At 39.3% G+C, this 16,129-nt stretch overlaps 1 protein-coding gene across 1 annotated transcript in view; it reads right to left on the bottom strand.

Annotated features, from left to right (window-relative positions):
* Positions 1-16,129, bottom strand: part of LOC106873592 (host cell factor 2) — a 74,341-nt gene that overhangs the window by 39,809 nt on the left and 18,403 nt on the right. Inside the window, exons 2-7 of the mRNA XM_052967612.1 lie at positions 7,906-8,127; positions 3,937-4,024; positions 2,917-3,125; positions 2,637-2,828; positions 837-982; positions 144-411 (exon numbers count right to left, since the gene is read on the bottom strand). Coding sequence (XP_052823572.1) covers positions 144-411; positions 837-982; positions 2,637-2,828; positions 2,917-3,125; positions 3,937-4,024; positions 7,906-8,127 — 1,125 coding nt within the window. The remainder of the gene's footprint in view (positions 1-143; positions 412-836; positions 983-2,636; positions 2,829-2,916; positions 3,126-3,936; positions 4,025-7,905; positions 8,128-16,129) is intronic.

The following is a 16,129-nucleotide window of genomic DNA, read 5'->3' as shown; positions in this document are numbered from 1 at the left end:
AGAAACATGTCTAGTTTTTGGGAAATATTACCAAGCTTGGAAACGAGTGAGGATTGGCAATGGAAGGGCATCCAGCTGCAGAAAATCTGCGTTCTGACCCATGCAAGCATGCAAAAGTGGACGTTAAAACAAAAGTTACCCACCAGTTGAAGGTGCACGGATAATGGTCGGCTGGGATTGAGTGGTAGCAGTTGAGGTCTTTGACAAAGTGTTACTGAGAGGAACTGCAGCTGGAGTAATTGTCTGGGCAGGAGGTAAGTCATATTTCTGTAACTGGAGAAGATAGGCATCGGCAGTTGGTACAGCACCCCAACAAACTTCGAGTGTATTTGTACTGGCACGAACCAGCTGCACACGAGATGGCGCAGGAGGCTTTTCCGTTTCTAGGAACCAAAGGTCCTTGAAGCATACCTTTAACAAACAACAAAAGCATTTTAGCAGAAATATTTGATGTAAAGAAATCTTTTTATTTACATAACATCACCAATATTTATAACACTTTGTATTTCTCATTGAAATAATATATATGGTGGGGTATATTTCCAAAAATACAGTTTTAAACAAGGACTTCTCAATTGTAAAAGCAGAATCCAAATTTTAAAACTTGTTAAAATTAAGAACTCATATTTTTACACACCTGAAAGTGCAGGTGAAGAAGTCTGCTTCCCAATCACATGGCACCATGGGCAAGTGTCATACTTTGCTCCAGGCCAACCTGAGCCCAGTATTGTGAATGGATGTGAAAGATGGAAACTGAAAGAAATCCGTCATTTATATATATAAATGATGGATTGCTTTATATATAAAATGAAACAATGTGATTGAGTAGAACTCACCTGATTATTCCAAGCCTTTCGGTAACCATCTCGACCACTCCAGATGTAAAGTCGTGAGTGCACAGCAACAGCACAATGACCTGCTCGAGCTCGAGGTAAAGCATCTTCAAAGACTTCCATGGCAAGGGGTTCCCAAGTCATTGTATCTTTCAAAGAGAACAAAAAAAGTCAGAAAACCAATTATATAAGAAAAAAAAAGGCGTGGCTTAGTGGTTAGGGCATTTGGCTAACGATCGTAAGGTCGTGAGTTCGATTCCCAGCTGCACACTGTGTTCTTGAGCAAGACACTTTATTTCTCGTTGCTCCAGTTTACTAAGCTGGCAAAAATGAGTGGTACCTATATTTCAGAGAGCCAGCTTTGTCACATTGTGTCACCCTGGATCTCCCTGAGGGCTAACTTAAAGGGTATGTATGTCTGTGGAGTCCTCAGCCATTTGCACATTCATTTCATGAGCAGGCTGTTCTGTTGATTGGATCAACTGGAATCCTCTTGTCATAATCAACGGAGTGCTGGAGTTGGAAACCTACAAAATCCTGTGAGATTTCCCGATCCAAACAGATCAGGTACCAGAGCCTAACAAGCTGGGCCTAGTGGCGGTGGACAAAGTGAACCACATGTGCTGTGTAACTGATGTTGTGCAGGAGCAGTAAAGGGAGGAAAGCAAGAAAATAGACATATAAGATCTTTTTAGGTATGGAACAGTTTGGCTATGGAAAACGAAGGTGAAGATAAAGCCAATTATTGTTCAGTCCTTGGGGGGGGGGGGAGTATAAGAAGGCATCAAAAGGAATATAAGGGAAATTGGCATAGAGTGCCCAGTAGAGCTGTTACTAAAGGTCTGACTCTTTGACATGGTTAGAATAATCAGGAAAGGAGCTGAAACCTCCCCCCCCCCCCAAGATAGCATGGTACCACAGGCAGCAGGCAAAACTCCAGGGGTTCCAACAAAACCCAGGTTAAAAAGAATAATAATAATGATAATTGTTTCTGATTTATGCATAAAGCCAGAAATTTTGAAACCAAGTGCTACTTTATTACTATCAACCCATGAGGGATGAAAGGCAAAGCTGACCTTGGTGGGATTTGAACACAGGAATTACATTGTTCATGTACTTTCCTTATTTGGCAGTAGAGTGTGATTTGAAGGACATCTGGTTGCTATTACTAGCAAGTAGAGACTTCCTCAAAAAAGTTTTAGTTCTCAATGTTTGACCAGTGAAAAGAAGACTTTAAGGCAGTGGATGGGTAAGATCATTAGAACAAATACCTAGTGGTATTTCTTTCAGTTATTTACACTCTCAGTCCAAATCCCGCTGCGATTAACTTTTCGTTTTATTCTTTCAGAGTTAATAAAATAGAATCCCAGTCAAGTACTGGAGTAAATCAACCAACTTACCCCTCCATCCAAATCAATAATTATTTTTATTATACTTTATTTTCCCCACCACCACCACCATTACAAGATGTTACAGCATGCTAAGGAGTCTAGCAGTTTGTAGGAGACATTTTTGTCATTGAATAAGAGGTGAATTCTACACCAAGCATTGACCAAAGAAGGAATTTGAATTAAACACTTGCTAATCATAGAATAACTTGATTTCTTACAATGATGAACCAAACCTCCAATACTCCAATACATACAGTATTTACTCATGTAAATTAGTCACCCACCTAATTTAGTCCTAAATCTTGGTAATAAATTTTTTTTCCTTCATAGTTTTTGCTTTACCCCAGTTAAAAAATCAAGTAAATATGTTAACTAACTTTAACTACAGAGACAGACTGCGAAACAAACTTACCTAAATTTAGTGAAGCTAGAGTGTTTGTACATTTCCACTCTTTTTCATGTGTAGCAACTTTAATATCATCCATAACCAGTGGTACCCAACCTCCAAATACAAACATACGGTTTCCAATTACAGTTGCCGAGTGCAGACTGCGAGGTAATGGAGATATTCCTTGAACAACTGGTTTGGTCCAAGTCATTGTTTCTGAAAACAAAATATTGTCATTTTGATTTGAAAATTTATAAACAGATGGATGAATGTTGTTAAAAGCAAATTGCTGAAGAAATCTTACCACAATCAAGCTGCCAGAGGTCTCCCAAGCGACAACCACTCATACCACCATATATTATTAACCTTGGTCGACGACCATCTTTCTCTGAATAAGCTGCACAAGAATGTGATTCTCGAGGAGGTGGTGGCTGGCCTCCAGCTTGAGGAATGTCCCAAGCAATTGTGTTAGAATTTTGTTTCAACTCTAGTGAGTACAAGTCATTGAGATATCTGAAAAATAAAAAAACATCCAGTAACTAGGGAATTCAATTAGTCCAACACTGCTTTAATCATTAATGCATATTAAAATCTATTTCTGTTCTGTCTAGTTTTTCTCTGTGGTTCTAGAAATCTTGGTTACCTTTATGGTATCACATCAGTTACTAGATTTTATTCAGAAATTTTTCACCTTTCAATTCATTGTCTCAATTTCTGTTGCTATTAGTATTTTCAAATATAATGGGAAAGAAAACCTTCAACTTTACTCGGCATCTGCTTGTAGTACAAGAATTAAGAAAAAGTTGCGGGTGGTAGGCAGATATGCAAAAATTCCTCAAAGCTTTTATAACTGAAAATGCATACGAAAAGTTACAAAAACAATTGTAAACCATTCTTTGCTTGGTTAATATGAATAACTATGGCAACCGAACTATATGCACTAATAAAATACAGTTTTGTAACAGAAAATTCAATCACAAGTTATCTCAGGATCAGCGACTTTCTTGCATGAGTTATTTCCTCATCTTGACAGAAAGGAATGAACTATGACAGTGTCAAGGGGAATCTGTAATTAGTTCAATATCATTGCTTCATTTTTCTTTTAAATAAGTTTCTAATTAATCTTACATAAAGAGAGTATATAATGATTTGCTTTAGAGGGAATTTTCCAGCAATCCTTCTCTGGTTCCAACAAAACAAATAGCAAGAGTGAAAGAGGTGACGGATAAAGTGAAGTTGTGAACATGCGTTAATAGCTTAATATAACAAATGTGAAATATATTGAGTTCCTGTAGGAATTTAAGAAATGCGTGAAGATACTAACCTAGGAATATTATTTTTGGGGTCCTCACTGTCATTAGCCAGACCTCCAAACAAATATGCTTTACTTCCCAACAGAGTAAAGCTGTGCCCTACAAAATAAAATAATTCCTTGTCAGAATGGAAAATGGACATTTGATGATGATTTAGAAACATAACATTTTTTTTAAAAATTATAATTTCATCATTAAATAGATCTTATGATTATACAAATTTTTTTTCTTTATGTTTTGGGTCACCACCTCAAAGTGTTTAGTTCAGTGCTTCTTAACCTTTTTACTATCACACCACCCCTAGGAATTTGTCCTTCTCTCCACACCCTTCTTACATCTATGAATAAAATTCCCTCCCAGATTTTAAATAAAATTTAAAATATGGTTTTAGTCTTCTTATTGAATATGAATTAGTCGCATTATACAAAATACGCATAATTTTATATATAATCACATTATGCAAAAAGGTGAGATACTTGACACTGCTTCTTAGCTACAAGATCTTGAATGCATGGTTGAATGGCAGAGAGGGCACAACGTAAGTCCCTTTCAACGTTCAGCCTGTGCCTGTACTTGGTCATGATAGCAACGAGCATGGAAAATACAGCTTCACAAAGATACGCGGATCCAAACATAGCTAAAATCCAAAGAGCCTGATATGAGATCAGAGGATAAACAGGAAGGTAGTTGATCCAGAACGTTTCAAGATCCAGTTCTTTGAAGTTTTCCTCAGCTGGGGAGTTGAACTTCAGCTCGAAAATCTCCCCTTGCACTTCATCCAAAACATCAGTCACTTCACATTGAAAAGGGTTCCTGATGAATTTCCAAGTTTCACACTTTTCATCTATATCTGGGAAGTATTTGAGGAATTCTGTTTTGAAGTCAGTTTGATGAGTGATTATTTGTTTCTTTAACTCAGAATCAAGGTTACCGTGAATGAGAGCAGAATCCAAGTAACCAAAACTGGGGCTGTATTTCCCTGCTGAATTCGACATTTCCAGAGGTCAAGTTTGGCCATGAAGGTTTGAATAGTGTTAAGGAGCATGAGAAATGTTGATATTTTCCCCCTTTTAGTTTAAGGTCAAGAGCATTTAACACTTCAAAGATGTCCACCAGGTAAGCAAAAGATAGCTAAAAGCCATCTCAGATTGGAAGTTGTCATGGAAATCTGTCTCCTGCTGCAAATCTAGAAATACTACTACTTCTTCTCATAGTTCATAAAGCCATCCAAGCATGTTCCCCCTTGATAGCCATTGTACGTTCATGCGAAAAAGCAATGTGTCATGATAACCTTGCTCTAATAGCAAGTGACTACCAGAACCAGAAACGAAATTTAGGGTGTGGAAGCAAGGTCTAGAATCGAAGGGCCTTAGGGTTAACCTAGCAAAATCGAAAGTCTTAGTAAGTAGGAAGGCTGACAAATCACAAAACCCTTCAGGTAGATGGCCCTGCTCGCTCTGTAGAAAAGGCATGGGTAGAAACTCCATACAATGTACCTGGAGTAAGCTATGGACACATAAAAGGTACAGGAATGTCAAAGGAAGGTTAACTGGGAAAATAGTTTTTGTGTGACAGATGCACAGGGGCAATTAACACTGAAGATGTACAGAAAACAGAGTCCATCACATGCCAGGGAGAAAAACTAGAAGTAGTTGATAGCTTCCACTACCTAGAATAAGAATAGCCTGGGCAATGTTTAGGAGCTCCTACCTCAGCTGGTAACTAAGGGCCTATCGTTCAGGATGAAAGGTAGACTATATGATGCATGTGTGTGAACTGCCATGCTACACAGCAGTGAAACATGGACCATGACTGCTAAGGACATGCATAGGCTTGAAAGAAATGAAGCTAGTATGCTCCGCTGGATGTGTAATGTCAGTGTGCATACATGACATTACACATGACAGAGTGTGAGCGCCCTGAGAGAAAGGTTGGACATAAGAAGCATCAAATGAGGTATGCAAGAGAGATGACTGTGTTGGTATGGTCATGTATTACGTATGGATGAGGACAACTGTGTTGCATGTCCGGCCCATTTAGAAGTACCCTTGATGCGTCAGGCAATCTGATATGCTTGAGAAAACCTGTTGAGTCAAGTAAAACCAAAATCGTAGCTGTGGCCAGTGCCCCGACTGGCTCCCATGCTAGTGGCATGTAAAATGCACCATCCGAATGTGGTCAATGCCAGTGGTCCCTGACGGGCTCTTGTGCCTGTGGCACATAAAATGCACCATCCAAATATGGTCGACACCAGTGCCACCTGACTGGCTGCCATGCCGGTGGCACATAAAAAGCACCATCGGAACAGGGTCAATGCCAGGTCTGCCTGACTGACTCCCATGCCAGTGGCACATAAAAACACCATCTGAACATATTAGATGCCAGTCCTCCCTGACTGGCTCCTGTGCCAGTGACATGTAAAAAGTACCCACTAAACTATTGGAGTGGTCGACATTAGGAAAGGCATCCAGCTGTAGAAACATTGCCAGATCAGATTGGAGCCTGGTGCAGCCATTTGACTCGCCAGTCCTCAGTCAAACCGTCCAACCCATGCCAGCATGGAAAATGGAAGTTAAACGATGATGACGAACATGGATTGTCAAGCAGTGGAGGGACAGATGCAAACACACACACACACATATACAATGGACTCCTGCAGTTTCTATTCAGTAAATCCACTCACAAGTAGAAAACACTTGCCATGCAGTGAGACTGAACCTTGAACCATGCAGTTGGGAAGCAAATTTCTTACCACGCAGCCATGCCCATCAAACTGTTAATTAGATTTTAGTACTGACATCCCCAAGTACTACATTCTGTTTTCAAATTTTCTCATACCAAGTAGAGACACATATACTGTCTCTCTCTATTTATATAAAGTAATAGTGCTGTACCTGATATTAATTCAAAAAGCACCTTTCAAGTGTTGGGCCTCACTGATGCCAGTGACATGTATCTGGCACTCGTACCAATGGCATGTAAAAAAGCACCTCGTGTGTCGAGTGTTGGGCCTCATGGAAGCAATGTGGTTGGTAATGGTGTTGCACAACAGGCACCAGCACCGGTGGTATGCAAAAAGCACTTTTTGAGCATTGTTTCTCACGGAGGCAATGTGGCCAATGCCAAATGACCAAGACCTTTAGCAATATGCCATGTTTGAGACAAAGACCCATCAAGCCAAGTAAAATCGTAATCGTGGCAAATACTGGTGTCTTGCAAGAGGCAATTGTGATGGTGGAACATAAAAACACCCATTACACTCTCAGAGTGTAATGGGTGTTAGGAAGGACATCCAGCCAGAGAAACTATGCCAAATCAGACTGGAGTCTGGTGCAGCCCTGATCAAACCATCTAACCCATGCCAGCAAAGAGAATGGACATTAAATGATGAACTCCACGAAATCTTATTTACATGCAACTAAAACATCTCTGATTAACCAATGTCCAGCCATTTTCTTGCTTAAACATTGCCTGATGCCTGGCTTAACACCCAACAATAGTAGATTTGATCAATCACGAAATTAAGTGGTTAAAATTGATTCAGTCACCTGATCACCATTTTGGTTCGTGTAAATTATTGGTTAGAACTGAACAGAGGTTCACTTTCCAACCATGTGATTCCGGGTTCAGTCCCACTGTGTGGCACCTTGGGGAAAATGCCTTCTACTATAGACCCAGTCCATCAAATATGTGTGTGTATGTTTGTATGAGTGAGTTCATATTTTCCTTGTCTTCATATCTTTTGTTAATTGCAAATAATTGTCCTGTTGGTCCAATCATGTAAATTTGACAAGTTGCACAATCTCTGTAAACAAAAGGATTATCTTGGTGTTGTTTGTTTTAACACATAAACATGTCTGGACATTCTGTTGTTTAATAGACTGGGAGATAATTACCTCAAAAGAAGAATCCATTATATGTGTATAAAAAATACTTAATGTAAAGAAATAATTGCAGTGAATAAAATAAAAGACACTTACCAAGTCTGGGACAAGGTGGTTGGCCATTTTTTGGAGGCTTTGGTTTTAAACGCTTCCATTCCCACCTACTTGCTTGCAATTCATACAATTCATTAGAATATTTACCATACTCAACCATTCCACCAAACACAAGTATGCGAGTAGCATCACAGACAAAGCCGTAAGCTGCACAGCCAGGTGGGATGTCTCCTCGAACAGCTGGTACAAACCACTGATTTGTTGCTGAAACAAGTTAAAAAAAAAAATAAATAAAGACAAATTGAAGAATGAAAAAATGTTTGAACATGAAATGAATTTTCTTTGTTGTTGTATCAAATGCTGGAATATAACCATAATTTTAATACAATATTTGTTTGTTTTTCCATGTTAGAATGGGTTACACATATTATCGAGGCCCTGTTTTACAAACAGGTGCCCCACCTCCCGCTGACAGTTATCTGTTCTTTTTCTTTAGAGTAAAGACTTTCTTCAAAAGTGCAAACCTAGAGGTTGATTTGTTGACAAGAGAAATGATAGCTCAGAGATTTTCAGAGAAATGCAAATGTAAACATAAACATACATGTATATAGTCATTGGACTGCAGTGATGCTGAAGTAGCACTTTGAGGAGTTTATTAGTCTAACAGATGAACTGCAGTATTATTTTTTTAAAGTTGGGTACCTATTCTATCAGTCTCTTTTGTTAAACTATGTTATGGGTTATGTAAACAAACACCATGAGGTTTCAGTAGCGAGGGAGGGGGAACAACACAGACACAAAGATTTATGATGGGCTTCCACTTTCCATTCACCAAATTCACTCAAAAGGCAATGGTTGTTCTGGGGCTATAGTAGAAGACATTTGTCTAAGGTGTTACACAGTGGGGCTGAACTCAAAACCATGAGGTTTGGAACCAAGCTTTTAAAGCACACAAATATGCCCGAGTGTGTGTGTGTGTGTGTGTGTGTAAGCAAGCAGTGGAAGGGTAACAACCATTACAATTCCTAAAGTAGCTGAACCTGGTACAGTAAAAGCTAGACATAGTAACATGCAAGACAACAGTTGAAACATAAACACTAGTAGCTCCATGAATAGAGAAATAAGGAAAATGTATCTAATTTTGGTCCCACTAACGTAGGAAGGAGTAATGAAGATAAAAATCTCTATAGTTGTGGAAAAAAGTACAATTTGTCCAATAATGTTTTAGTATTCAAACCAGCCAGATCCATTCTTTCACACATGTCCTACAATAGCATTCTGAGAAAAAAAAATTGCATCACTGAAATTTCAAAGCTACAAGATAATGCATGATTAATTCAAAACAATGAAAATAAATATGCATTACATTTGCCAGAGTAATCGGAATGCTAAAGGGTGAAATGCTGAATGTACGAGGAAAGATGTAGTATGCAGGCGTGGGGTTATGTAAGGAGGAGATTTATACTTCTCGACTGGTGCATACTTGACAAATTTCAAGGTGACATTGGCAAACTATTTAGTTCCATTTCAGGATAGAGAGAAAATGCATAGCATAAGCTTAAGTGTGTTCATCTAATCTCTTAAAGAATGGGGGAAAAAAATTAAATAGGTATGATTTGCGCATAGAGGAAATATTCCATATTATCAGGGCTAAACACCAGTTGCTTAACAGTAGGCAACAACAAGCCCTAAAATGTTCACACCTCCACAGAAGGGCATTCAAATACTTCCATGGAAGGGACCTATAATTTAGTAACCACCATGTTAATAGTAGGTGCCTGAGTTTACATGGTAAAAAATCAGTGTAATATCTGGTTTGACTTTCAAGTAGTAATCCATATTATTCTTAAGTAAAACTACTTATTGTAAAAATGCTTGCACACCTACAAGACAACAAAACTGCATCTAATCTAAAACTTGATTTATACAAAGAAAATGTTGAATTAAATGCCTAAATAGGTTCTTCATACCTCATATATTTAATTATATCTGATTTAATAGCAGCCAGTAGTTGGACATATTGGAAGATCACTAATTCATAGTAAAAAAAAAAAAAAAGCTTGACCTATTTAAAGGTCTGGTATTCTCATTCCGAATTTAAACCTGAGGTTGGGATGAGGTCAACTATATAGTAGTTTTTATAGCCATGTCAAGTTTCCAAATCTCTCCCTCCCATTCTTTTTCGTTCAAACTATAGTAACCTAGCAAAATAACATTAGCCAAGCCTACATCCACTTAGTTTGCTTTGAACCACATCTGTGGATGGAGCTTGAATAAAGTTGCATGGAATGCTAACCTGTCAGAAGTAGTTGGATGCAAATGCAATTGCTAGTTTTCTATGCCACAGAAATGTACCTCGGACAAATTTAAACCAGTATATGCTGTATAGGGATTGGTTGTAAGTGCCCTCTTGCCTCTTGTTTATCATAGTCCTCCAAGCTATAACAGAGGAATTTAAGACTGGCTGCCCTTGGGAGCTCCTCTATGCTGATGACCCTGTTCTTATTGCTGAATCACAACCAAAACTAGAAGAAATTTCAGTATGGAAGCAAGGACAGGAATCAAAGGGTCTTAGAGTTAATTTAGCAAAAACCAAAGGCTTGATAAGTAAAAAAACAGACAAGTCACAGATCCCTTCAGGGAGATATATGATATGTAGAAAAGGTGTCAGGAGAAACTCCATATGTATCCAGTGCAAGCTATAGACACATAAAAGGTGCAGCGGTATCACTGGAAGATTAACAGAGAAAGTAGATTTTACACGTAGCAGATGTGCAGGTACATTAAACACCAAGAATGTACTAAAAATAGACCCCCTCAAATGTTAGGAGGAATCCTTATTAGTAGACATTTTCTCTTACTTAGGTGACCAATTTCGTAGTGGTGAAGGTTATTCCAAAAGCATAGTTGCTAGAATAAAAATAGGCTGGGAAAAGTTCAGAGAGCTACTTTGTCAGTAACAAAGGGCCTCTCCCTCAGAGTGAAAGGCAGATTGTACAATACATGTGTACCAACAGCTGTGCTACATGGCAGTTAGACATGGGCTGTGACTACTGAGGATATACAAAAGCTTGAAAGAAATGATGCCGGTATGTTCTGCTGGATGGGTAATGCCAGTGTGCATATACGACAGAGAGCGATTTGAGAGAAAAATTGAGTAAACGAAGCATCATATACATACAGGGGAAAATACTGCCCTGGTAATGGTCATGTAATGCACATGAACAAAGACAGTTGTATGAAGAGGTGCCAATCAGTATGTGGAGGAAACATGTGGAATGGGTAAACCCAGGAAGACGTAGAATGAAGTGGTGAGAAAGGATCTTCAGACATTGGGTTTTGCAGGGGACCAAGACTCTTGGTAGTTTGCTGTGTTTGAGAAGACACGTCAAGCTAAGTAAAAGCATGGTTGCCTGCATCCCTCTCCAGATGAGTGTTCCTAATTTTGTGGGCTCATGGGGTGCTGGTGCCACATAAAAGCACCCAGCACACTGTAAAGTGGTTGTCATTATGAAGAGCTTCTAGCCATAGAAACCATGCCAAAACAGATATGGAACCTGGCCAGCTCCTGTCAAACCGTCCAACCCATGCCAGCATGGAAAATAGATGTTAAATGATGATGATGATGATTGACTGTAGAAACAAAGAATATACAGATGTACTAATCCCCATATTCATTGTAATTGTTTTGGATATACACTTGGTAAAATATTTGTAATACAGCAAAGTGAACCCAGGGTTTACCCATCAGATGAATTACAGTGGAATTGCTCACCTTAAGTAATTCTAGGTGCTCCTTTCAACTTAATGCAGTTAGTTGGAACCCAGATTATAATTGAGTGCTCGTATAGTACCTACCTGTATAAGTTATCCCTACCTATTCATCACTCACACACGCGTGTGTGTGTGTGTGTGCGTATTAGGAAGGCATTCAGCTGTAGAAATCATGTCAAAAATGACAGTAAAACTTGGCAGTTTTCTGGTTTGTCAGCTCTTAACAAACGGTCCAACCTATGTTGGCATGGAAAATGGACATTTAACGACGATGATGAATAAACACGCATACATACAATGGGATTTCTATGCTTTCTGCCACCAAATCTGCCCAAATCATTGCTCAGTCTGAAACTGAACTTAAAGCTACATGGTTCTAAAGCCAACAAGTACATTCTTTACAAGTTGCAAAACCAGTCATTAAATAAGTGGTGAATTACATGCATGGTGTATATTATAACTTTCACAGATCAAGATTTCAATGGTAAACGATACAAGTGCAATTTTCTGGAACATTTGGTTCCAAAGCCTTTTTGGATTACTAATTTTTCTGAACCAGGGTTGGTCACCTCACTCTAAATTAAACAATCAAATTCCTTTAATTAAATGAAATACAAATACTTGTACGTTAGTATAAATGATAATTAATACTGCACTGTGCAAGATATCAGTAAACAAGTCTGGAAGTCACAGGAATTTGAAGTAATTGCTTCTAAAGTAGTATCTCCAGACAATCAGTGTCCAGGAAATTTCCGTTGTTCCTGTATTAAGCTCAAAGGGAGACAATTAAAACAAAACAATTCAATGCTTTAAAATTGAAAATAATACAAGAGGCAAAATATCTGACCTTTAGCAAAGAGACAATTTCAGATATATTTTGGTTTTGGAGTAAAGACTGTTTGCCAACATAACATAGCAGTCCTGGTTTAGGACGAATGTTGCTGTAATTTAGCCCCAGGAGACATTGTTTCCAGCTGGCTATACAACACGATCTGTGTCATTATACTTTTGAACATGTCTCCTGGGTCTAAATTACAGCAACATTCATCCTAAACCAGGACTGCCATGTTATGTTGGCAAACAATCTTTACTCCAAAGTACTGTTGCTGAATATCTCTCATTGTGAGATTTCATCATCGTTTAACGTCTGCTTTCCATGCTAGCATGGGTTGGACGATTTGACTGAGGACTGGTGAACCAGATGGCTGCACCAGGCTCCAATCTGTTCTGGCAGAATTTCTACAGCTGGATGCCCTTCCTAACACCAACCACTCTGAGAGGGTAGTGGGTGCTTTTATGTGCCACCGGCATGAGGGCCAGTCATGCAGCACTGGCAACGGCCACGCACAAATGGTGTTTTTTACGTGCCACATGCACAGGAGCCAGTCCAGCGGCACTGGCAACGACCTCGCTCGAATGATTTTCTAACATGCCAGTAAGGTGACGCTGGTAATGATTACGCTCAAATGGTGCTATTTACGTGCCACTAGCACGGAAGCCAGACAGCTGCTCTGGCAATGATCATGCTTGGACAGTGCTGTTAGTGCTTGTAATTTTTTAATGTTTTGGTCTTATTAGATGTCCTCAGTGATTCAGGGAATTATACTCTCTTCTGGAATTGGGAGAAGACTGAATCAATATTGTGCACTGAAATTTGATGTTGTAGAACACCAAGGCAAACTGTCAAAAGATCAGCAAAGCGAATAAGAAGAATAATCTATTACTTGCAAACAAATTCAAATATTGTTACAAATTGTACTGTTGGAATCAGTAATGGCCAAGGTTAATTAAAATTAGCTCAGGTTTGTCAAACATAGCAGGGAACATTACAACATACTTTAATGCAACAATTTAAATGTTAATACCCAAAATTCTTACAGACCTACTTCCAAGCATTTTACATTTACTTTTTTCTGTTTTGATGTTTTTGCATCAATCTTTTTCTTGAGATGAAACAAAACCAATTCAATCTCCTGTACTACAACCTAGTTAGGAATTATTTATATTTCAATGAGCAGTGGCTCCCAATGTTGTTTTGGTTTTGTTGTTGTTGGATGTGTGTCAACTTTACAAGAAAAATAGCATCTCTGAGATGTATCTTCAATCTCAAATGGAAATGCAGAATATTCAATGAACATTTCATTGTAAATAATATTTCTGGTCATTGGAATGGTGCTTGGTGCTTCTACATCTGTAGTTGACAGTAAAACATACAGATGTGCCCAGGAGTAAATATTTTATGCCTGAAATATAATTAAATCATTTGTAGGGTTTACAACTTGCTGACCATCATTACAAAGGGAAGCGTACTGGAAACCGTTGATGAAAATGTCAATGACTTAAATGGTATTAACTAAACTCTGAATGTGAGGACTTACGTTTCTAAGCGTTTCATAGAGTTCAGTGAGTGAATGAGTGAGTGTGTGTGTGTGTGTGTGTGTGTGTGTGCACGTGCATATCATCGTTTTAAAGTCCACATTTCCATGCTTGCATGATCAGCCGAAAACTTCATAGACTGACCGAGATACTCTCATGGAATGTGATCAAATGAGGTTTATTTTTCAACATAGTCCTCTTTGTAGTTTACACACTTCTTTCCATTGGTGCTGAGTGCTTGGACCCCATTGCTGAAGAATCTTTCATCCTGTTGATCAACAGTAGAGTCATCAACAGTAGATACGGCATCAGCATCACTGAGATACTAGTTCCTAACCAAGTGTTTTCGTCATGCTTGGGGGACGGACGATAGTCAGATGGGGCCAAATCAGGAGAATAAGGATGGTGATCAACCAGTTCAAAGGTACAGTCATGCATAGCAGCCACTGAAACAAAAGATGTGCTGGTGCACTGTCCTGATGAAACAAGACCCATTTCATCAGTTTTCCTGAGCATTTGGTCTTAATAGCCTTCTATAACAGCTTCAGCTAGTTGGCACAGTACTAAAACAAACTGTGAGAAAGCTGCTACAAAGACACCATTAAGGGCTTTTATGGACGACATCACTCTACTATTGGAAAGTAGAGAAGCAGCAGAGGGAACGTTAGAGCGGTTGGATGAACTGATAGAATGGGCAAGAATGAAATTCAAAGCCAAAAAATCTCGAAGCGTGGCTTTCGTGAAAGGAGTGCAAGGAGAAGTGAAATTCAGGAGAGGAGGTGAAGACATACCAACGGTGAAAGAACAACCAGTAAAGGGTCTCGGCAGATGGTATAGAGACTTATTAAATGATAAGAAGCAAGGGAAAGAGACACACGAGTTAGTAGAACAAGGGTTAAAGGCAATTGACAGAACAACACTGCCGAGAAAATTCAAATGTTGGATACTGCAATTTGGACTGTACCCAAGGATAATGTGGCCATTGCAAATGTACGAAATAGCCTCAAGTAGAGTAGAAAGGATAGAACAAAGATGCAGTGTGTTTATCAGAAAATGGCTTGGTCTGCCGAAACCACTGAATACAACTGCACTATATGGAAAACCCGTGCTGCAACTTCCAATAGCATCGATCACCGAAGAATATAAAGCAGGAAAGGCGAGGACAGTAATGATGCTAAGGTATTCAAAAGATCAGAACATCCGAGAAAACCCTCCAAAGGTACGAACAGGGAGGAAATGGAATGCGGAAGAGACAGTAAACAGGGCGATTGGAATACTAAGACACGCCGATATAGTCGGAGCAACGCAAGAAGCAAGAGCCGGCCTAGGGACGCACAATTTCAGGCTATTTTGCATGAGCAGTATAAAAGAGATGAAAGAGGCAGTGGTGCACGAAGTGAGAAAGGAGGAAGAAGAAAGTCGGAATGTACATTTGGTGCAATGTAGTCAACAGGGGCAGTGCCTGAGATGGGAGGAATACGTGGTCAGTCGCAGAATCTTTGGGCTTGGGAACAAGCAAGAATATCCTTCCTGATCAAGTCTAACTTCGACGTTCTACCCTCACCGGCGAACTTAGTCCGATGGAACATAAAAACAACCGATGAATGTGGATGCGGAGAGAGAGCGACCATGAGACATGTTCTGTCAAGCTGCAGACTAGCACTAGAACGGTATACATGGCGCCATAATCAAGTCCTCGGCGTCATAAGCGCAGCACTCAAGAAGATCGAGGGATACAATAGGGGAGAGTACCCCAAAGTGGAAAAACGCAGGAAAATATACTTCCAGAAGGAGGGAAAAGGACATAAGATCAGGCCTCCAAACAAAATATACGAGACAGACGAAAGATGGAAAGGATACTGGGATCTGGCCACGGATTTGGGAAGTCTAGCAATTTTTCCACTTATAAAAACGACAAAAAGACCAGACTTAGTCATACGGAACACAGAACGGAGAATAGGAATCTTGCTAGAACTGACAGTACCATGGGAAGAAAACATCGACAATGCAGAGAAACGAAAGGAGAAGAGATATGAAAAACTAATCGAAGAGTGCAGAGAACAGGGATGGACTGTCGAGTACTACCATCTGGCAGTGGGGGTTAGAGGCTTCATTG

The sequence above is a fragment of the Octopus bimaculoides genome, chromosome 4, assembly GCF_001194135.2.
Source record: "Octopus bimaculoides isolate UCB-OBI-ISO-001 chromosome 4, ASM119413v2, whole genome shotgun sequence".
Lineage (NCBI taxonomy): Eukaryota > Metazoa > Mollusca > Cephalopoda > Octopoda > Octopodidae > Octopus > Octopus bimaculoides.
The sequence above is the reverse complement of the archived record's forward strand: the minus strand, read 5'-3'. Positions and strand labels throughout refer to the sequence as shown.